Source organism: Anguilla rostrata, chromosome 1, assembly GCF_018555375.3.
Source record: "Anguilla rostrata isolate EN2019 chromosome 1, ASM1855537v3, whole genome shotgun sequence".
In the NCBI taxonomy this organism is placed as follows: domain Eukaryota; kingdom Metazoa; phylum Chordata; class Actinopteri; order Anguilliformes; family Anguillidae; genus Anguilla; species Anguilla rostrata.
In genome coordinates, this window is record NC_057933.1 from 37,425,469 (window position 1) to 37,450,308 (window position 24,840).

General features: G+C 40.3%; 1 protein-coding gene across 2 annotated transcripts in view; it reads left to right on the forward strand.

Moving 5' to 3' along the window:
* The window catches only part of xdh (xanthine dehydrogenase), a 333,897-nt gene that overhangs the window by 258,558 nt on the left and 50,499 nt on the right, over positions 1–24,840 (forward strand). For both annotated transcript variants that reach the window (XM_064308058.1, XM_064308050.1), the window contains 5 exons: positions 9,821–9,954; positions 11,298–11,385; positions 14,984–15,070; positions 15,483–15,674; positions 23,347–23,492. In XM_064308058.1, coding sequence (XP_064164128.1) covers positions 9,821–9,954; positions 11,298–11,385; positions 14,984–15,070; positions 15,483–15,674; positions 23,347–23,492 — 647 coding nt within the window. The remainder of the gene's footprint in view (positions 1–9,820; positions 9,955–11,297; positions 11,386–14,983; positions 15,071–15,482; positions 15,675–23,346; positions 23,493–24,840) is intronic.

The window sequence follows — 24,840 nt, forward strand, 5'->3', positions numbered from 1 at the left end:
TGAAACTCACTTTTTCCATACTTACCAATATGAGAATTACCATATTTTCATCAGTATAGGGGATGGATATCTCAGGGTCCAAAAACCTATCCAAAACCTCTCAGAAAATGAATAAAATAATTTTTGTCCATTATAAACCACTGAAATTTGTCAATTTTTCACCAGAGCCCCGTTAGCCAGCACAGTAACTCAACAAAGCAGGCATTTCCAAGGAAGAAAAAAGAATGCTGCTAGCTGAAAGACAATGTGCTGTTACCACCTCCTACGACGTGGACGAGGGGTTGGACTTTAGGAGGCATAGTAAATGAAAGGTGAAAACTCAAATGGTGAAAACTATGTACACAAGACACTGGGGCTGCATGCACAGTCCTTCACAGTGCCTGACTCCTCTGGAGGTCATGCCACTCTGTGAAGCAGATGCGGTCTGCCACAATGCAGAGGGGTACATCACAGGACCGGCACTTGTAAATTGTCCTGTTGTACAGATTCCTGCTGTGGCAGAGTACGCAGTGCCTCCTCCCCTTTGTGGCCTTGTCACGGGCATCAGAGGAGCTCACATCGGTCACTGGTACAGGGAAACAGCCCAGTGACCTTCTCTCCACTGCTGCCTCCTGTGGCTGGTGAGCCGCCATCACCATCTCCTCTTCTTCCACCTGCTCTGTGCTGCCACCCTTGCCCACGTCAGCCAACTGTGCACATAGGACCTCCCTGAACTTCTTCTGGGTCAGGGGAGTGTGATGTTTCTCCAAAGCCAGCTCTTTTTGAATTATGAAGCTGTTCACCACCGCGATGTCAACAAAGTGGAGGAACAGCTTCCGATACCAGCGTGTGGTCTTCTGTGTGACGCTGTAGTAGTGGATGAGAGCGTCTGACAGGTCAACACCGCCCATGTACCTGTTGTAGTCAAGAACTGGCTCTGTGACTGGAACAGCCTGCCGTGACCAGGTGCCATCAGGGCTCTTCACACGCCGCTGAGTTGTCCTCCCACTGTACGCCTTGTGAATGGAGGAACACAGTGACATCCCTACAGACCCTCCACTTCACATACAGCAGGGATCCATCCCTGATGCAGCGCATGTCCCCTCGCACAGCTGTCTTGGGCAGAGCATTCACCGTGGTCCTGGGAAACCCAATCCTGTTCTGCCTGATGGTGCCACAGGCCCCGTAGTGGATCCGGTAGAGCTGCCTGAAGAGAGCCGCACTCGTGTAGAAGTTATCCACATAGATGTGGTAACCCGTTCCAAGGTACGGCACCCGAATCAGGTTCATGACAGCGTCATAACTCAGCCCATTTCCACTAGGGGTGAGCGCTCTTCCCTGGTAGATGTTGAAATCACATGTGTAGCCAGTCTTGCTGTCAGCCAGGACAAACAGCTTGAAGCCCCATTTCGTTGGTTTATCCTTCATAAACTGCTTCATCCCGTGCTGCGCTTTCATGGCTACCATGCGCTCATCGATGGCAAGGCTCTGATGTGGATGGTAAAAAGCCCTGCATGCGGTCAGGATCTGGTCCTGCAGTGGCTTCACCCAGAACAGGCCGTCATAACCAGGCTGCCCTCTCAGCTGGTCATTGAGGATGTCTGCTGCTGGATCGCTCATGTGAAGGCAGGCACTGATGGCAACAAACCTGTAGCCTGGCATCACACTTGGTGGAAAGGGAAGTTTGTAAAGCCGATCCGCCCTCCACAGGTCCCGAACAGAATGGGGCCTCATCAGACCTTGGTAAAGGACAATGGACAGGTAGTGCAGCATGTCGTTAGCATCTACATCTGTCCACTGCTTCCGTTGCTTGTGCTGTGCGTTCTTGTTGGTGTTGTCACAAAGAACTTCAATGGCCTCCTTGCTAAAGAACAGCTGGAACAGTTCCAAGGGGCTGTATTCTTTTGTGACATCCAGCTGAACTCCAGGGGTCCTCTGTGGGCTGAAGGGGAACTGATGAGGCTCCTCATCCTCAACACGGATGTCCTGCCATTCCCCCTCTGAATCAGGCTCTGTGGCTCTTCTTTTGGCCTCACTTGTTCCTGATGAAGCCCTGCGGGGACGACCAGGAGCAGGAGTGGAAGAACCAGCAGCAGCCTCTGAACCTCTATGGGGGCGTGCAGCAGGGGTGGCAGAGGCAGCCCTGCGGGCTCGAGTGACAGGTGGAGACATCACAGGAGCGGGAGCAGTGGCAGCAGAGGCAGCCCTGCGGGCTCGAGTGACAGGTGGAGACATCACAGGAGCGGGAGCAGTGGCAGCAGAGGCAGCCCTGCGGGCTCGAGTGACAGGTGGAGACATCACAGGAGCGGGAGCAGTGGCAGAAGCTGTAACAATGGCGGTGGTGAGGGCGCCAGTCTTGCAGGCCTGAGGAGCAGGAGAGGGAGGAGCAGCAAAGGGCACTGCTAGAGCAGCAGAGGTGGAGGGTCCAGCATCTTCATCCCTGCAGAAAGTGAAATTTTTGAATAGGAACAATGACACAATGCAAAAGCATTATAACACACTGGTACACACAGCAACACATGTAATCTCACTCATGCAACTCAATAACACTTTCTCAGTACTCTACAGTATGTAATCTTTTTTGCACACTCTGGGATTTCTGTGTGTTTCACAAATGTTTCTATTTGTACACCAACTTTACATTCATCCAGTACATAACAGAATATAGAAAATTTGAATAAGTATTTCCCATGCCCAAAGGGACAAGTATAGCCCATGGAGACACTAATACCAAACGGTTTACCTTACCTACAATAAAAAGATAAAATTCCACCATCAGGAAAATGCTGACAATGTTCCAGCTTCACAGCAAATCGGTGCATGAAATATAACGCATACAGTATGTCAAATGTACTCATTAGAGAATAGCGTTAACCTCTAGAAACAGTCAATTCCATTGTGAGTAGTATGAATTCTGGCAAAGCTGACCACAACGAGCCACTACGCTAACTATGCGACTATAACAGCCATTAGTTAGAAACCCAATGCAAATATGCTCTGCATAATTCGCAAAGGCGAACAGTTGTCAACTATCAGCACTAGCTGTATCAAAAATATTGTAAAGGCAAAGGTAAAGTGAAAAAAACGTAAATAACTGAAATACTGCGAAAACTAATACGTACATGTCGAGGAGCACATCTTTGCCGAGTTCATATGCTTCCTCGAAGAGAATCAACGCTGTCCAGCTCAGAACAGCCCCCCTCGCTCTCCGCTTCCGAATCTCCCCAGAAATCAATATCCTCTTGCCTGGGATATGCTTTAGCCATGCTAAAATTTTTAAGTACAATAACAGTTTCCTAAATTCGGAAAGCAAAGATTCAGCTTGAGACCGAATGCGCACACGTGAGACAATATCACACAACTTCCTGTTACGCTGTGATTTATATTTACGTTCCGAACGTGAAATTAGTCGCGCCATACGTAATTGGAAAGCGTATACTGTCTGCTACTGGATAAAACAAGTGTCAATCAAACCAGAATTAACTCTAATTGACTACAGTGAAATTGACAGCATGTGTGGTTTTACGCACAGCTGTTTCAGATGCTATACTGGCGTTGCAAATGAGTTTATATTTCACAAACGGATCGTCCAAGACAATAAATGACCACTGAATATTTAAAAGGACACCTCCAAGCGTAAAACCAATTATGCGATTGTACGCTTATTCAATATTTAGTCCCTGATATTCATAGTTGAATGACATCAGATAATTATACTGTAATTAATCTTGTTTATTTCACTATTCAGTGAGCAGCATTTTTTCCTGCTGTATAAGCATTGCATCTGGCCAATCTTGGCTTTATCTTGTTGCTATGACGGAATACGAATTTTTGGTGGTGAAAGAATATTTTTATGAATGCCAAGATAGACAATATTGTCCATTATGTCAAGGGTGGGGGGTGTTTTTTAGATGAGACTGCAGGGAGGGGGTGTGTGTTAAATGAACGACGGGAGCGACAATGGTGGGGCTGCGAAACTCCGTTTTCGGCATAGTTGTCATGTATCGTCTACTAATGAAACTGAAACAACGCGTTTCTGTTTTCATCTCACACTTTGGTTGCAGTAGCACCGAATGTTTGAGTTTAGTAATTTAGGCACGCGGGCGTGCCCACCACTAGGGGCTGTGCGCTAAGAGGTTAACCTGCCGTATATTTGCAATCTCTCAGTATTTCGTTGCAAACTAAAAAAGAGCAAATTGAATTTTGATTTTTTTGCATAGGCAACTGCATTTATGGTACATTATTTTATATTCATAATTTAGGAAGAAATAATCTAAGGTAGTATTGTAAATTTCTTGCTTCATTTAAGCCATTTTTCAAGTCTGTGATGCTCACATCTGGAATTATAAACTTTAAATAGGGTACCCCCTAAATGGGCAAGGATTGGCCAGATTTGGCACTAAGGTGTTAATTGCCAAACAAAAATGCAAAATGCTTAGGAAAATTGCTAAATGATTAAGTTTTTAGGAAGTGCCAACGTAATTAAACTAATTTGTAAAATTGACTGAATATCAAACTTTCCTCATAATGTTTGCTCTTTTTGTTGTCTCTTTTGCTACTCTGTAAAGTGTCTTTGTGACAATTCTCTGTAAAATCGCTATACAAATAAAATTGAATTGAATTATGCTTTGCTCAGAATGGTACAGAAAAAGTGCCAATCTATCAGCTTGAGCCTGACCACATTTTTTTTTTTAAGATTGAGTAAACCCAACACTGTTTTATCCTCTCGATGCATTTGAAATGATCTTCTCTGTACTACTCATCATATAGTGCTTTCCATGATTTGCATTCTTATACTGACCACAGTATTTGCTTTTGAACTCTGATCTGTGGCTGCTTTGAAATTTTGTATTTAACCCTCTGGGGTCTAAGGGTAAAATGAGGCACACTGGTGATTGTGCCATGCTCTGACATTTGTGTAAATTTCATCAACTTTATATACAGTGATTCCAAAGTGTTTCATATCTTTGTTTTCAGCACAGACTCAGCTACAATAATATGGCAGCAGTAAGTAGGTCATAATCATGTGTGGATTGTAAACTGCTCTAAAAACACACAAACTGTAAACAGTAGTTTTGAACATGCACAGGAATGTTGTAATAAAGCACACTGAACAATTGTGAATAAGACTTTTGGTCACTGAAATGTGTTCATCAAGGTCTTGGGTATCAAAAGATGACAAAATATTTTAGCAAATCCAATGAGAAATATAAAATACATTGCTAAAAGTCAGTGTTGTGACTACTATTTTTCAACACCAGGTGAGAATGGGAGGGCAAATGGCCTTTCTGTAATGAATATGCATTGGGTAGGACGACCTGCCAGCTAAGTAGGCTATTCACACCTGGCCACATGCCTCCCCACCACTAAGACAAAGACTCAGTGAGCCATTTAGAAGACAGAAACAAAGACATCTTTTGATTTTCAGAACATTTATTGAAGCAAACTATACGCATGGAAGATGAGATGAGACTGGTGTACTCTTGCAACGCTTGCGTGGCCTCTTAGCTAGTGCTGAACTAGGCCGTGTTTCCTGATCAGCATCTCTGTAAATATGATAAAAACAAAGTTGTTAGGAAATGTGACATCAAATCAAACTTTATTTATATAGCACATTTCCTTCAACAGGTGAAAATTAAATGTGCTTTACAAAAAAGGGGCAAACCACTAACTAATGAAAACAAAACTTAGGAAATGTGACATGGTTTACATTATATACCGTAATTTCCGGACTATAAAGCGCACCTGAATATAAGCCGCACCAGCTAAATTTAGGGAAAAAACAAATGTGTACATATACAAGCCGCACTAGACTATAAGCCGCAGGTGTTTTAATGTTTAATTACCATATGTAAGGGTTCGTGCACAGAGGGGATTGTCAGGAAAGAGATGGCTGTTTGGGGAAGCTTCCATTTTATTAACATTTCCTACAAACAAGTTGCATATTTGCATAACTTATTCAAGTGTTACCATTTAGTGCAATAGTACGGAACATGTACCGTGCTGTGTAAACTGTACTGTATCACATAGCGTTTCAGACACACAAACTTTCACAGCATTCGAAACGTATTTACTGTCCAAAAATAATAAACGGTGCGCTCCCAGCGCACGTACCATAAACAAAGCTTACAGCGCGTGACGAGGCAATATCAATGGCTAAATTAAATGTGTTTTTTAAAAGTGCTAAATTAAAAGTGCCTGTAACACGGCAGTAGGCCTAAAGGTGCAGTAACACGGCTGCTTAAAATATAACCAGCCTACCAGAAAAGTCCAGTCCATTAATCCATTAATCCATTAATCCAGTAACACGGCTGTAACAAGAAAAGTCAGTCACTCATCCTCATCTTCGTCTTCTTCCTGCGTACTAAAACCACCAAAGTCCTCTTCTTCAGTGTCAGAAACGAACAGCCTCAGGGTGGCTTCGTCAGCCACTCTCCCAGTCTCTCCTTCGTCGCTCTCAAAACCAAATAACTCCTTTTCGTCAGTGTCGGAATCGAATATCCTCTTAAGGGCCTCAGCCGTTGCGGCGTCCTCCTCTTCATCACGCAGCAGTCCAGCCTTTTGAAACCCGTTGGTGATCGTGGATATTTTGACACTTCTCCACGCTGTCAGGATCCACTGGCAGACTTGAGCAAAAGTTGCTTTTCGCATGCGACCAGTTTTGGTGAATGATTTCTCGCCGCTAGTCATCCACGCCTCCCACTGAACGCGTAGTCCCACTTTGAACGCACGATTCACACTGATGTCGAGTGGCTGCAGATGCTTCGTTGTGCCCCCAGGAATCACAGCTGGAATTGAGTTTGTGCCCTTGATGGCTGCTTTCACAGAATCTGTTATATGGGCCCTCATGCTGTCCAAAACGAACAATGCTTTTTTTTGGCGAAAGAATCCTCCAGGTCGCTTCCCCTAGCACTCATTCAGCCACTCCTTCATTACGCTTTCCATCATCCACCCTTTCTTGTTGACTTTAACGGAGATGCCGTTCGGGATCTTTTCTTTTGGCATAGTCATCCGCCAGTGGCCAGTGGTTCTCAACGTGATGGTTGATTCACCTGTCTTGTTAATAGTCCTAGTGAGAGGCAGGTCAAACGTCAAAGGCACTTCATCCATATTTATGATCTCGTCCGGTCCGATGGAATATTCGTCTATCTTTCTTTGTGTGAATTCGCGGAAGTTTGTTATTTTTTCCTCGTAGTCGGAAGGGAGTTGCTGACACACAGTCGTCTGCGCCCTGATGGACAGTCCTTTTCGTTTCATGAATCTGAGACACCAGGATGGTCCACCTCTAAAATCTTCAATCTTCATTTCGGTGGCGACTGTTTTGGCTTTCAGTCGGATCTGCACGGTGGAAACACCTCGGCCGTCTGCTCTCTGTGTGTTCAGCCAATCTTCAAGAAAGTCTTCAAGTTCGGGCCATCTGCTTTTGTTACCTCTGAAAGCTTTTTTCGTCTTTTTGCATTGAGCCAGTTCTTCACGCTGGCGTCTCCAACGTCTCACCATTGATTCATTGATGCCAAGGGTACGTGCAGCAGCTCTATTTCCTTCTTTGACAGCCAGATCGACTGCCTTTAACTTAAAAGCTGCATCATATGCAATTCTTCGTTTCTTTTCCATAATGAGGGTTTGTGCATGACAACTTCCTTTGTGCTTCCATTTTAACTGTCTTGCTCTCGTAATTTCTGTCTTGCTCTCGTTCTGTCTCTTGTACTGCATTTGGTTCCACTTTTGCTTTCGTTGTTCGCGCAAACTGCCTGTCTCACTCTTTTCCGGTCTCCAGCATTTCCTGCTGGAGCCCGCCCCTTCAGGTGGGGGACGTGGACCGGCCATAGAGCCCATAGAGTTTAAAGGTGGTGGACCGTAACCTGTAAAATCCATAGGTTGAGAAGGTCCCCTAGTGGCCGTTAGCTATAAAAAAACCATAGATTAGCCGCACCGTTGTATAAGCCGCAGGGTTCAAAGCATGGGAAAAAAGTAGCGGCTTATAGTCCGGAAATTACGGTACAAACAAAGAACCAAACAAACACAACCAGACGCAGAGAGGTAGCCTATAATTTTGAGAAGCAATGGTTAGAATCGTTCGTAGTGTGGGAATTTACAAGCGCGCATATTAGTGAATATTCCTACAAACACACAGAGAATGTAATACAGCACACATTTACAAATAATGCAAGCTATCAACGAAACAACATTAGCTAAACTAAATAAACATTGCTATTCCAGCTCAACTACATGCAACTCATCAATAACAATGCCTCAATCTGAAGTAGGCTAGGTCTGTTTAGCTAAGGTTATTATATTGCTATTTCCCAAATTTACTTACAGTATGCTAATATCGATTGTGCGAGGAAATCAGTTTTAGAATCTTAGCCACGCCACGGGTTATTTATTACCAATATGATCGAACAACATACAGTCTACCTGATACTTCTAACACAACCAAACGCAGAGAGCCTAGCCTATAATTTTGAGATGCAATAGTTCGAATCGTTCGTAGTGTGGGAATTTACAAACGCGCATATTGCTGGATATTATTACAAACACACAGATACGTTGCAATACAGTACACATATTTACCAATATGATCATAAGAAATATACTTACGCATGAAGTTGATCCTCAGCTGGATCAGTTCGCTGTTCGAAATGACACCGCTCTTCATCAGTGTCGGCTTCCGGACGGACCATTTTCCAAAATTAAACGAAATGTTCACCTCAAAAGAAGTGAATTAGGCGATACTTTGACATTCTATCCCGCTTTCGCAGACTTGGCATTTCTCACATGGATCTCGCATCGCCCCGCCTTTAGTCTCCTTCTATGGAGAGTAATTATAATGTTGTTAACATGTGAATGCGATTTGGGCGGACTTCCTGCTGAGCGAAATTCACATAGTAATGAGTAAAGTTTAACGAAGCATACATGATCTAATTAATCAAATTTAGAACATTTAAAACAATTCATATTATTTGCCAATGGGCGCATTGGAAAGTCGTGATTCTAAGGTTTCTGTCAATGTTTTTGTTGCGTCTGTATGATAACAAGCTAATCATCCAAATAGAAACGAAAGTTCATTTAATCTTGCCGAGCTCCGCCGGCGGAGCTCTCGACCCCAGAGGGTTAAAATATATATTCAATTTAATATCATCTTTTACATTTTTTATCTAAAAAGTTCTTTCTGTGTTTATTTTTATTTGTTTGCTTATAAGTTAAATGTTCTTAAATATAGAAACTTTAATAAAATATAAGTTTTTCAAATTGATTTAAAAATGTTGCATTTTTTGACAAAATATCGGTCAAAACATCGGTAATCGGTGGGCTAGAACTCTCCAAAATCGGGGTCGGCATTGAACCCAAAAATATGGCATCGGTCGGGCTCTACTTGGAACTATCAACAATGTCCCAGTTCTGTGCTGATTTATGTAAAATATAATTTTTTTGTTATTTTTAAAAATCTTCTTGGGGAAATTTAACTGGCTGTGCTTTTAGGAACTAATCACTAATCCAGCAAATAAATTGTCCTTGTGGATTTAAACTTTGAGAATTTATTGTTGACATTTTGGCATAAAAATCTTTTTTTTCTTGACATAACCAGATTGCAACACAGGAAAATTTCAGCCATGGATGTACATGATAACAAGATGTAAATAAATAAAGAGAAGATTCTGCCTATTGTTCAATAAAGAAAGCAATACTGTTCTTATAAAAATCAGTTTCACAAACCAATAAAATGATGTATGTGTATGAAGTATGGTCTGATTGATATTTTGGTTTTTAAATGTCAATCTGCAAGGCCTTCATTCATTACCATTCTCTTTGATTTCATGTCCTGCTGGTGGGAGTGTAGCAACTTGTTGCCAAGGCTCTTGGAGTGCCAGCAAATAGGATTGTCTGCAGAGTGAAGAGAATGGGTGGTGGCTTTGGGGGCAAGGAGAGCAGGAGCACAATTCTGTCAACAGTGGTCGCCCTGGCAGCTCACAAGTAGGTGGAGGCAACATCCCTAAACATTCTGCTACAAGAAATATTATGAATTACTTTCCAAGTTAAAAGTTAAAGGGGAATTCCACCCTGCATTTTTCTTTTGTTTGTAGAAGAGTAGTCAGCCTGATTAAAACATGCTCTCCACAAACTCTATGTATAGTGAGTGCATAAATATAGCCCCAAACTACTGCGCATCTGCTTTACTATGGACTACAACAGGGCAGGCGCTTACAGTCTATGGATGGTTGTCAGACAATGCCAGACACAGGTTTCTACTTCTACCAAATACAAACGGACAGGCTGAACATTACTACCTGGCCTGGTAGATTTTATTCTACTCGCTAGCAAGCTAGCCACTAAAGAAAAAAAAAGTACATTTATGGTGTTCAGTTCATTCTTAAGTTCTACTGAAAAGAAAGTGCCCTGTGGCAAATTGCAAGGGCTTAACGTTGGTGAAGGAAGGAGTTAATTTTTTCCAGCTACTGCAAGATGAGGGTGAGAGAATACAATGACTGACTGAAACAGCAGATGTGAAATATCATTCAGATACACCTGAGATATAGCTAAAGAACGTCTGAGCGTGTAGCAGGCACTTTCACCCAGATGATTTTGAGGAGAAAATTCGTTTGAGACTATTGAACATACCAAGCGACCATTTGTTAGCTCTGTCTTCGTTTAGTAACAAAACTAGCAGCAACACACACTTTGCCAGGCAAATTAAACCTACCATTCACTGACTTGTGCCAAAAGAGCACAGCATCTTCCATGATGACATCATCTTGAGGTTGATCAGGCACCTTGGGCTCATACACTTATGGCCTCACCATCAAAATATTACCAGCACCACTATCGCTAAAATAACTAGTGATTTGTGATTTATTTAAATATCTGTGGAGTACCCATGCCATCCTGTAAAGCCAGGCTCAGATCAGAGACAGGGCAGTCGAAAATTTGGCAGTTTTCAAGGTTGATATTTTTTTCCCTCATATTGTAACATATTTAATTTAGCACATTTAACATTTAACTGTGTCACATCGTTGATAGAACACACACCTCTAGTATAACATTAAAATGATAAGATATAAGATCCAGGTTTCCTATAGCATTAGGGATCATACTTTTGACTGGAGAAAATTGTTTTGCAAAACACAGGGACATTGATGCTTTGTAATAACCCTCTCTCACTGAGGCTATAATTGGTTGCTGAAAAGCTTGGTCCCATAATTTAACTTTACCTTTAACCAGTGTGCAAGGGCAGGTGTGGTTTATATTATAAATGTATCATCTGTTTAATTCTGTTGACTTTTTAAAATTGCCAGTGTATTCTGCTATTCATTCACCAGACTGAAAAAGCCTGTTCGCTGCATGCTGGACCGTGATGAAGACATGCTAGTCACTGGGGGACGACACCCATTCTTTGGACATTACAAGGTCAGGACACTCCAGCCACAATTGTCAGTATACAGTCTTCATTTGGAACTATTTTCTCCTTTATTCCAGCGCTTTTATTAAAGTTGATCCCAGGTCAGCTTTTAATTAAAATGGCAATTCTGAAAAATGTGTGTTTTGAGGTTGTTCTGAACCAAGAATGTGCCGCATACAAGGTGTGTTGCACATTTCATAGGAGTTGACTCAGCCATATGTGATTCCCCACATGCAGGTGGGGCTTTGATCGCCTCCATGGTACTTTCTGAGCTGTGGTCCCTTAGCTATATGTTATCTTCTCTGCTTTCTATCTGTCTGAATAAAGCAAAAAATAGTCCAAAGGAGTATTCCTGCTCTCCTTTAAGAAATACCATTAAAATAAATGTGATGTATGAAAGTACCACTAAACCTACCTAGGGTTGTCAAATTATAGTTTGATATATGAATGCTATTTAATAATTTTTTTTAATGACAAAAAATGCTTCCTTTCATCTTAGATTGTGTAAATAAAACCCAAACCTTACGTTTTAGAGCCTCCTCTGTCCTTAAACAGAAGTCATTGAGTCAAATATAGCACAGGCAAAGATTGTTAGACCACCTGTGGTTTGTAAAACAACTTTAGGTCGAGAACAATTCGGTTAATATATGCACATTTATTCAATGACAAACCATAGTATAAACGCTTGTTTTCAATTTATACCTACAATAACACAAAAAGATTAGTTTTACTGAAAATAATTATCGTAGACATGACTTTCCTCAAAAATGCCTCCTTTGGCTTAAATTGCAATTAAACAAATGATTGGGAGTCCAATCATTTAAATCTTTTTAAAACTGCAGGTAGCCTAATGCATTCAGCTTGTAGTGCAAGTAAAATAGGCACTAAAGTTGCAAGAAATATGGCAAAGAAGGAGGAGTTAGGCTTAGATGCGCGGGGGCCAAGTGAACATACTGTGGTAAGAAAGATATTCCCAGAGAGAAATTGCAAAGAAGCTTAAGGTGTTTAGGTGCAGTGTTCAGTACACACTCAGAAGGGTCCAGCTGATGGGCAGTAATGTTAACAGGAGAATATCCAGAAGATCAAGAGGTAGAAGACAAATAACTCAATGTAACTACAGAGAAATCAATTTCCTTGCCTACAGTGACATGATGACTGTGATATGCTATTCTAAAAGGATGTGTTTCTGCGAAAAAGCACTTTCTGCATGCTACTAACAAGAATAAAAGACTCCAATGGGCCAAGCACCATCAACATTGGACCCAGAAACATTTGGAACAAATGACAGATAAAACTCACTAATGACTTCATTATTATATTTCATTTAGAATTTTGTTATGACGCTTGTGTAGCGGGATTAGCAAGATGAAGTAAACTACAAATAATGTTCAGTCATTCTGATCAAAACAACGCCACATAGGCTCATAATATTAGAAAACCCTAGGAGCGATTTCTGTTTTAATTTATTGATGCTGAGCTTGATCTTCATGTCATGCTCAACATTCAAATGAAGTGCTTTCTATTTGAATCACGCAATGCTACCAATGGCTGTGTAAGTGTTATCAATAAACAACACTGATGTCATACATGCAAAGATGATTGGCTTAAAGAAACAGGTATGATTATTTCTTAACACCTGTTGTAATAATAAAAAAAGACCTCAAGTCTGATAATAAAAAAGATCTGCTTTTATAGAACATGGTGTATTTTGGCACTTTTTTCCCATGTAAAAAATTTAAAATCCTGTGTTAACACGACCACTGCTGGTCCCTCGATGCGATCAGAATGCGTCTATGCCTCCGCTGGGAATATAGTGAATAAAAAAGACCCAATGATCCTCTCTTCGCAAGTGGACTATTGGGTGTTTTGGCAAATAACCTGCGGGCCTGACATTGGCATAAAATGGTTAAAGGGGAATTGCACTTTATAACACTTCTGCTTCTCATGGCTGATATTGTCCTTCTAATGAATGTGTCGCCCTTCATTTTTCGATTAGTTATTTAATTTTAAATGTCTAACGTTAGAAACAAAGACCTATTTTTTTTATATATCCACAGTATAAGTGGATTATAAGTCCACATAGTAGTAGTACGGTTTAAGGTTTTTCTTTTTCTTTGGTTTCGTTTCGCGGCAAATCGAGAAGAAGCGAAGCAAAACATTTCGTTAACTTAGCGTTGAAATTGAACAAAGTAACGTCTTCTAGCTTTTGATTGATGCAATATCGGTGTAATAATGAGGTGCATTGTACCCGGTTGTTATAAAGCTCCCGTTAAACTTGACTTGAAAGCACATTTTCATAGTTTTCCACGCGATGCAACTTTGTGCCAGACATGGCTGGATGTAATCAGACACCCCAACATAACAACTAAAGAAGTTTGCAAACGAGGACTAAGGGTATGCAGTGACCACTGTGAAGGCACCGACTACCAAGGTGACCGTCTGAAGCCTGGAGCTGTACCCACCGTTTTTCCATCGTTGGTTGAACCGCTCGAGGTAGGTACTATGCAGGCTGGCTACCGCTATCACGGCTATCTGTGATACATAGGATATCTACCACTGGTTGCCGTTTGTCCTGGGAATAGCCTGTGGTTCCTCAATCTCGGCCTGCTCCTGACTCGCTCTCGCACGATCAGCCTGAAAATCAGCCAGCACTTCTTCTGTGTATTCCGGCTCGAATCAATAGGGCACAACAATCCCATGATCAAAAACAAAATCTCCTTCGTCCTCAGACATTTTCGGTTTCGCTAGCTAGTAGTCATACAACACTATTTCTACGAACAACCTAATGTTATTGTCTGTAGGTACGCCCACATCAGAAGTCGCGCAATGATATGCATCATCGAGTTCAACACTAAACTGCCTGGGTCTACTTCCTGCATTTGTAAAGGAAAACAACAAAACAGCGTAAAATATTAACGCAATGAAATAACTAATTGAAAAATGAAGGGTGACACATTCATTAGAAGGACAATATCAGTCATGAGAAGCAGAAGTGTTATAAAGTGCAATTCCCCTTTAAGTTAGTTTTTACTTTTTCCACACTAGTATTTTGGGAATTATGGCATTTTGGGAGGATAATGCTAAAACTGTTCTAATCTTAGGTCCTTCTCCAAAAGGTCCAAGAAAGTACTTTTCAGTTTTTAATAGCCCATGTAAATTATCCATCTGTTCAAATATTTATCCAAATATTTTTTGTCACATTTCTCAAAATTGTGTGTCAAAATTTAATTTAAACCAAAGCATTATAAAAGTGTACTGTTTGTAGACCTTGAACGCCATCTCAAATGTTTGTTAATGGTTTTTTTTTCAACTTGACTTGAGTTCATGGTTATGTTTATATAAAATGCACCTATGCCCTGGTTATGTATCTCGTTGTATTGATTTTCCATCTTACTGACATACCACGTAATAACACAGCTGGTTAAATTCTGTAAATCATGTAAATTTGTAATATATATTTGAATTTATTCTAATTAGCGGTTTTTTTCATAAGGAATATTCAAATGTAATTTCTGGCAGATGTTGACAGACCTAACTGTATAAAAATATGTTCTCCCTTTTTTCCAATCTTCTGCATGTTATAACTAAGGAGAATTTCCTGTTTAGGTTGGCTTCATGAAGAATGGAAGGGTAATTGCACTAGATGTGACCTATTACAGCAATGCAGGAAACTCTATGGATCTCTCACTCTCTGTAAGTTCAACAGTATTTTTGTAAATGTAATGTAATAGCCATAGTTGGAAGTGGGACTTGCAAAAACATGAGTAGGAGGAAGACACTTCACATGCAGTTTAACATGCAGGCACTCGATTGAGCAGTGGGGATCACTGGTGTGCAATGAGGATTAATTATCCTGGCTGACTGAAAACTTTGCATCCCTGGGCAACATTAGAGTCAATTGCATGTTACCCTGCAGGATTACAATACCAGCCACTGTTAGCACTGGTCTGAATTTGATACATTCACAGTCGTAATACCAGACCACACCATGGGGCCCATCCATGCCCATCCATGCCCTTCCAACCTTTCTGACATTTTCTAGGTTTTTGTAACTTTTGATGCTTTTATTAATAATTAATGCTTTTTGGTTTTCTCTTTTTGATAGATTATGGAGAGAGCACTGTTTCACATGGAGAACTCCTATAACATCCCTCACATTCGGGGGACAGGTTATATATGCAAGACGAATCTTCCCTCCAACACGGCATTCCGAGGATTTGGCGGCCCCCAAGGCATGATGGTGTCAGAGAGCTGGATGAGTGATGTGGCTCTACATTGTGGCCTGCCTGCAGAACAGGTTAGTGTTGACAGGTAGTGTTTTTGCTATCATTAAAATTAGTAAACTAAATTATGTAAATCTAAAAAATCTATTTGATTATGTTGAGAATATGTTACTTGTTTCTTACTACCTAACCCTTCTGTAGCACCCCCTTTTTAACACTAGCCTGAAAATGACATATCCAAAGTAAAATGATTACTATTCTTGAACCCTTTTGACTACAGGCAGAATTATGGTCTCTTCTCAAAGGAAACCTTTGGGAGTTTGTTTTCAAGTGTCAGAATTACTGTAAATATTAATGAAACAAAGTAACAGAAGCTCAGACAGTGGAAGTTTGTTCTCACCTAGACTATTCTTATTTGAGTGGATACACATGTACCTGGTCAGCTTAGAAACACAGTGGAGCCACAGCCACAATGCTGGACACATCCTGATTCAAATTTGATGACAATACTGCCAAAAATGAGTATTATGCATTGTTTTTTTCTGAGCTGTGTCTAGACGGGTTTCCAAAAAGGCCAACTAGAGACTCCAAAAGGACACTGCGTAACCAAATTATATTATGGGTCTTTAGAGGTGCAAAATACTATATATTGTATTATATATGCTTATGGAAGTAGTGTGTTGAAATGAACTCCCTTTCCCCCTGCCTGTCACTCTCCTCCTCTCCTGCTCCTCCTCCCTCTCCATCCTCCTCTCCCTGCTCTTCCCTTGCCACCTCTGGCAGCAGCAGCAGGTCTGGAAAACTGCAGAAAATAACTACATTAGCTATATAGTTTACTATTCAATTAATTGAAGTTTAATAAAATACCCCCCCCCCCCCCAATCATGTGAAACACATCCCACAATTTCACGTCACATTTTTCAAAATTACGCCTACTTTTATGCATACATGTACTCAATAATAACAATAACGGACAGGTGAATTCTTCCAAGGGCTCCAAATTCTGAGTCTTCTGTTTAGACTTAGGCATTACAAAATACATTTAGGTTTCTAAGACAACACCCTTTTTGGGAATAAAGTCACAAACTTTTTTGCCAGTGCATGACAATCTCGGTGTGCGTACTGAAAAGGTTATGGTTTGTTTACACAGGAGAAACAATGCGTGTTCTTTTATGCAAGCCTAACAACCAATACACCATTAGAAACATAATTTAATTTGCTTAAATTTGTGTCAGTCGTGACTATAATAGTTTGCCCCTGCCTATTTATCCCCCCCCCCCCCCCCAGGACCAACACAGGACCACAGCAAGGCAGAAAAATCCTGCATAGTGCGCCTTTAATGATTAACTAAATGGCTATGAAAAATTAGATGCCACCTCCATGCCAACAAGTTATGTGGAAAGCTTTCCAGAAGAAAGCCTCTACTGTCATCAAACATTTGACCACAAACACTAAGATGGATTGGGCATAAAAATAGGATGGTCATGCAGAAAAGAAACTAATACTTACTGTGAAGTATGGTGGTAGATATGTGATGTGTAGGTATCATTTGAATTTTGATAATTCCAATTCTGATTTAGATTCTGCTTATTGAAGATAGTTCTGCTTATTCGAATCCTGGTTTTGATTATATTTTTGAATAAGAAAAGAAACTGAAATTTCAAAAGCAAAAACAAAGGAGGCAAATAATTTAGTCAGGTCACAGAGTAATTCAGCAATACAACTTTTAGGTGGCCAAATAGGAGAAACCATTCAAGCACTTATTCCAGAGTTTGAGAAGAGAGTCTCCAACTTCGGTTCGCAAGTTCTGCCTCATATCTTTCTGTAAGCTATGTTTAGGGGCAAAATTGCTCAGGAGATAAGAGCGGTTGTCTGGCAGTCGGAGGGTTGCCGGTTCGATCCCCTGCCCTGGGAGTGTCGAAGTGTCCCTGAGCAAGACACCTAACCCCTAATTGCACCCAATGAGTTGATTGGTACCTTGCATGGCAGCCTTTCATCGTTGGTGTGTGTGTGTGAATAGGTGAATGAGAGGCATCAATTGTAAAGCACTTTGGATAAAAGAGCTATATAAATGCAGTCCATTTACCATTCTATGAGGTAATTCGCATGGCATGACACTTTCTTACTCCCATACCAACTTTCTGTTTTCCTGAGAACCTTTTTGCTTCATCCCAGAAACCCTGATGAAACGTCTAGGTTCCTGGCGCTTCAAGGCAGGGGAGGGTGTTCTTATTCTCCCTTGCATACTATCTTGTTTCATACGGCTTATCTTCATTTTACATCATACAAAATACATGCAGTATTCAATAGAAATGCATAGCCATTGATTAGGATATGACATTTTGCATGGCAGCCTTTCACCGTTGGTGTGTGAGTGTGTGGGTGAATGAGAGGCATCAATTGTAAAGCGCTTTGGATAAAAGCGCTATATAAATGTAGTCCATTTACCATACATATACCACCTGATTATATGCTTATAGCAAAGGTGCTTTTAACTATGAATCCCACTTCATTTACAAAGTATCCTTCAAGTCATGTTTACATATTTGTGACCTTCTCAGACCCCTATGTCAAGCCCCTTGTCCCCCCTTGGTACCAAAAAGTATTGCTATTTAAACTTGGTGGTACACACAGATTGTTATCTATCTTAGCTCATCCACATTCCTTCCTCCTTGAAGGTCGTTTCTTCCCAGTACCTCTCCATTTTTCACACTTAGTTACATACATAATTTTGTTATAAACACATAAGAATAGTTAAACACAGTAAGCAAGCTTGTTTTCTCTGAAAAACAAATATCATTCTCTATCTTGCCATATAGAAGTTGGATGTCTGCTGTTTTGTGTTTCTGTGTGTTACCAGATGCCCTGTTCAGACCTGGCATTAAAATGTGTCTTGGGTGATCCGATCACAAGTGGACAGCTCTAACTACAGGTGTGAATCCACCCAAGACGCATTGAGGACGCATTGAGATCCGATCACTCAGACCACATTCGTAGGTGGTCTGGGTCGCATATGGCCACATTCTTTTAGCAGTGTGTACAGGAATGCGTCCTGGGCCACATTGAAGTCAACTCAAGTCACTTTTATTTGTATATTTATACACATTTAAAAACAACAGGAGTTGTGCCAAAGTGCTTTCCAGTCACTACAATACAACACAACGAACCACAACAAAATTACATCACAATACAGTACATGTATTAACAATACAACATAAAAAAATAAAAGAATAAGGAGTTATTGAAGGACTGCCTAGTCAACTGATGTCCTCTGCATAAGCGGAAGTACGTACTCATTCACACACCAACGGCATCATATTAAAATGCGAAACAACAAGAAGAAGCCACACTGAATAACGAAATAAACGAGCAACATTTTAAAAAATGATACTATGTCATTCTACAATCAATATCTTGGACTAAAAATTCAATAAATATACAATCTTACCATTGGTTTTACGCGTAGACATGTCCCTTTTGCGACTGAGTGGTTATATATTGTCTTGGACAATCCGTTTGTGAAATATATGCGCATTTGTGATGCCTGGGTAGGCTACCTTCAACAACAGCTGTGCGTAATACCACACCTGTTGCTTACGGCGTTGTCGCCCTTTTTAGTACAATTTGGCTTGATTGACAATTCATTTATTCAGTAGGTGAGAGTATAAGCTTTCTAACGATGTATAACATGTCTGATTTTGCTTTTGGAATAGCGTTTTATAGGTCAACGTAACCGAAAATTTTCTCATCTGCCAATGTCTAAATAAATAAAACGGTAGGCTGCTCTGCACGCAGCACGCAGGTCGCGAGTTGATATTTCGTCTTTTGTTTCGTTTTTTCTCAATGTTGTATTTATTATTTGAAATGTGTATTTATGTATTATTATTCTATCTGTCTCTGAGGCGCTCTGAAATGTGCATTCTCTGCTAACCTGAGCAATGGATTGGAATATGTGTCTGACGTAGTGTTGCATGGTATTCTGAAACATCTGCACTTTTTCGGTACTTAAAAAAAGAGAAACGGTATTAGAATTCTTCGGTATTAGAATTTTCCGACGTTCGGTAGTTTTGTGTCAAATGTAAAAGCCAGGGAAATGTGTCTCCCGCATTACTGATTTAGAGGATGAAAAGTGTTATTTGTCAGAATCTTCGCTAGATGGCAGTAGCAACTAAGGTTGCCAAGTGAGGTGACTTGCGCTTGTGCACTCAGCTCCTTGATACAATGCAAGCTTCGACTCAGTTCACTTCAGTAGCAATAGGTGTTCCAATTTGAAAATATTTTATTATAGATAGGTGCTGTATTGTTACTTAAATATGCTGTTTTTAAATCTATTTAACCCTCCTGTTCTGTTCATTTTTTAGGTAGCAAAGTTCCGGTCAATCCCATACGGGGTTGCAAATAATAATGACCATTTTCATTTAAAATGTTGATTACACTAATTAGGCAGTAGAGAGTTTCATACTGAAAAAATAATTTTAAGTATTTTTCCTAGATTTTCAAACTTTAAAAAGGGTCAATTTGACCCGCAACATAACAGGAGGGTTAAAGGTGAAAGACCTGTTTTAAAGATTATTACAACTGTTTAATTCTGGAAATATATTTCATATATTTTTTTTATTGTTTAGTGTTGTAACACTATAGGCCTATGCTTATTAATATGTTGAAGAGCCTTCAACTTAAAGGTTGTTAATAAACCATGAATCGAAAATGAGGTCAATCCTTATGGACAGTACGTTTCTGATCTATTAAGGTAATTTCAGTATCGTTAGGTACCGAGTATCGAATCAGTATCATTTCAGTATTGAGTATCGTGATACTAAACCTGGTATCAGTATCAAAGTCAAAATTTTGGTATCGTGACAACACTAGTGTGACGCCTTTTTTAGTTGCGGCGAAACTAGAAACACTGCAGCTGTACATACACGCCGGGCCATCTAAGTGTTACGACATAGTAAAGGCCTTAACGGGAAGCGGCCAGGACACATCCATGGCGACGCAACTAAGTCATCCGCCAGCATGTCTTAGCAAAATTTGGCCATGAGTCATCAATATTTTACTACGTCAGACACATATTCCAATCCATTGCTTATCATGATATTCAGTAGATATGTTGGGTGAAGGCATATGATCATGAGGAAAAAGCAATTTTAAAATCGCTCCATAGGGGGCGCGATGGTGCCAATGCTTGGACCCCTCCCAACGCCGCTTGCGGCTTTAATTTTTCTTTTGGAATAGCGTATTATAGCTCAGCGTAACTGAAAGTTCTCTGATCATCGCATTCACTTATGAATTCTCTCTGATCATCGCATTCACTTATGAATTCACTCGGGTAGCAGTAAAAGACACTGCACCTGACAAAACGTTATCAATGATTTTCATAATTTATTGGAAAATGTTATTATTATTGAGGACTTCTGAGCATAGCTAAACCATATGTTTGCTGATAGACCTAGCAGACATCATTGTCTGGAGTAAGACAGAAGTGAAGAGAAGAGAGCATTGATTTATTGTCTCTGTCTCTATCTCCTGAACACAGATAACATTTCATCATCGCTATTCAAGTATTACTGCTCAAAATATTTTGGTTATATACGTTATTTTTTAAATTGAGTGTAACCTTTAAAAGGTTAGTGGTATTATATAATGTGGATATTTCACATTGTAATGTAAGCGTTAGTTAGTAGTGTAATAGTTAGTAAGCATGCAACAGTGATGACGTGAGAGCTGGAACATTGCCAAAACGTGGTGGACGATTGAAAATTGTTTTCATGTCGTCCGATCCCCATACAAGAAAACATATGAGAGTATAGTGTTGTCTTTGTATGTTACTAAATTTCTGCCATTTTAAGACCTGTAGCACTTACCATAGCGTATAACATAACGTTTGTTTACCCCAAACCGGACGTTCTGCACATATTCCGCGCAAGGCATCAGACTTTGGAATATTGTGGATAGGCTACCAAAATTTTTACCAGAATTCCTTACCTGAAAGTTCGTTTTTTTCTTGGATCAGATAAAAGAATGTTTAAAGCCACGATAATCAAACCTCCTTGGCATTTTCATCCCTTTCACTTAGTCTTTCGGCTTCATTCCCTAGTACTGTAATCGTGGAATCTGCGCACTGAATTTGGATGAGTAGATGTTGAATAGATGAAAATGCTTTCACTTGGCTAAGTAGGGGGAGGGGTATCGTATCAGCAGGGAAATTACGCTTTCAAAGTAACAACGGTGAGAAGTCTGTGTCTTTTTTTTTTTTTTTTTTTTCGAAATGCGCATAGAGACATATTACAAGTGCGTCAAACATCTTGGGCGATTTGGTTTGCCTGGAACACGCCAAGGAATGTTTGTATAGTTATGTATAGTATGTTTTTGTTTTGCCCGCGCGCCAAGGTCTTTGCAAACTTCTTCTTCTTTTAATTTCCGGCAGACTAGGCAGAGGTAGTGCATTGCTGCCTCCCGCCGGTTAAAAAAAACAACACCTTTGGTCTTTGCAAATGGAAATGATGTACGTGTTTATTTGCATATTGAGTGGGGAAGTGAGATCCAATCCCAAGTGGTCACTGGAGACGCATGTGGAGACGCATTCTGATGCCAGGTGTGAACTGACATCCATGTCGACTGAATCTAGACACAATATGGATATATCTGGATACACAGTACAGGTCTGAACAGCTACTAGCACTAGCTGGACATCCAAAATGGTACTGAAGGTTTACATCATGCTGCAGTAAATGTTTTGACAAAGTGGAGGTGCTCCCTCACTTGCACAAAATTAATTTACCACAGTGATGACATTTTGCTGCATCTGCTACTTTCTCTAGCTTAGCCATACTAAAGAGTCACACTCACTCAGTGAAATGTTCCCAAAAGTGCAACACAGGTGAGGTAAGTAGACAGTTTACTCTGGTCAGACGTGTTGTAAAGTCTATGTGCTATGATGATGCACAATGTAAGCAGTGATAGCGAAGCAGGTCCTTCAGTATTAAATAATGTTTTTTTAGACCTTTTTAATGCTTATTACATTTCACTTGTTTTGCAAATATGACTGAACATACACTTTCAGGGTTCAATAAATGAATTTTAAACACCCTGTGAACCTTGTTAGGATCATGGACTGAATCAAGCACCAGGGGATTTTACACCTCTCTGGCTGCCTCTGCCAGGTGGCTAAAACTGGGTTGTGGTTGGATTTTACAGCAGGACAGGGATCCAAAGCATTCCTCCAAATCCACAAAAAAGTTAGCTTGCCAGAAAATCAAGGTTTTGCAAAAACTGTCCAAGTCCCCTGATCTAAAGTGAGGTGATCTGAAGAAGAGAGGTCACAGTCAATGACTATAGATATGGAGAGCAATTATGTAGTTTCACACTAGTATCACAATAAGATAATAAAAGATGTAGTCTGACAAAGATATTATATTATATAATACCTTTCTCAGACCACACTTAGAGCACTGTGTGCAGTTCTCAGGACCGTACTACAAGAAAGATATAGAGGCTCTGGAAAAGATGCAAAGAAGGGTAACTAAATTGATCCCTGGTAGGAAAGATAAAAGTTATCAGGAAAAAGTTATAGGGCCAGATTTATGTACATAAAACTTGCAGTGCAAAATGCAGCCTGATGAGGGTATGCCGGTACATGTGCAGTCTTCATGAAATTAACAGCCTTCTCCAGCCTGTGTTCAATGAGCATACAATTTGCGGGACCATTTGCCAGAAATGTAACGAGACATTGTGACATTCTTACAGGTGCGCCGGATTAACATGTATAAAGAGGGTGACATGACACCCTTCAAACAATGCCTGGAGCAGTTCACCATTGACCGCTGCTGGGATGAATGCCTCAGAATCTCTGACTACCATCAGCGCCAGGTCCAAGTTGAGCAGTTCAACAAGTGAGGATCTCTCTACAGTAACCCCCCCCCACAGGCAAAGGGAGTAAAACATAAAAAACTAAAAATAGCTGAAATATGTAATATTAGCCAGTAAAGAGTTTAGTGCATCAAGCTGTGCATAAAGCTTCATATATTTATTGAACATGGCATCAATTCGATACAACAAACCTTAGAAAAACAGCTTTCTCTGTAAATTTAGTGTACATACCATCAGCCAGGTGAGTATTAATTGAATGTGTTTAATTTTCTGAACCCAGCAGTTTTAACTGTTAACACCCTCATTTGAAGTCCAGCACTCTGAATACCGAACACAAGTGCATCAACAGTTAAAACTCTTCACTTACCCAACATGTAAAATATATTTATTTGATTTAATTTAGCAATTATTATCAAAGATATCAATTATCAATTAAATCGCCGACTTCGTTGATATGCAGAGCAAACTGTTTGGATCAACCTTTATCAAAATGTACAACTCGAAACCAGATTAAAATTAAGAAAATTATTTTGTTACGACAAATATTCACGTCTAATCTAAAGACAAGGTTCAACTACTGTAAAACAATTAACAAAGGTTATAGACATGAACAGTCACACAAGAAATGAATGAAAGAAGATAGCAAACCATAGCTTATTTGTCCCACAGTAATCCAAAATGCAAAAACCAACAGACAGCAGAATATTCCAATAGAACCACAGATTAAATTTAGAATGCCAGACCTAGATGCAGGATGCAAATGCCCACTTTCAACTCTTACCAAACTTCTTCTTTCCAAGTTGCCCAAAAAACTGTCTAACTTAACTCAAAGAAGGCCATATATTTTATGTATACTGTACAAAAATATAAATGCAACACTTTTCAATTTCGAAGATTTTATTGAGTTCAAACTTAAATCAATCAACTGAAAGATTCATTAAGCACTTATCTATTGATTTCATGTGATTGGGGATACAGATATGCATTTGTTAGTCACAGATTCTCCAAAAAAAAAGATACCATGAAATGAACAGAATACCAATCGGTATCTTGTGTGACCACCATTTGCCTCATGCAATGCAACAACGCAATCTCCTTCACATTGAATTGATCAAATTGTTGATTGTAGCCTGTGGAATATTGTCCCACTCCTCTTCAATAGCTGTTAGCAAAAAATAGAAAGTTGTTGGATATTGGTGGGAACTGGAACACGCTGTCGTATGCGCTGGTCCAGAGCATCCCGAACATGCTCAATGGGTGACATGTCTGGTGAGTATGCAGGCCATGGAAGAACTGGGAGAACATGGAAGAAGTGGCCATCGAAGGTGAGCTCTCGCCCACTCACGTCGATTGTGACGCCGAACTGCAGAC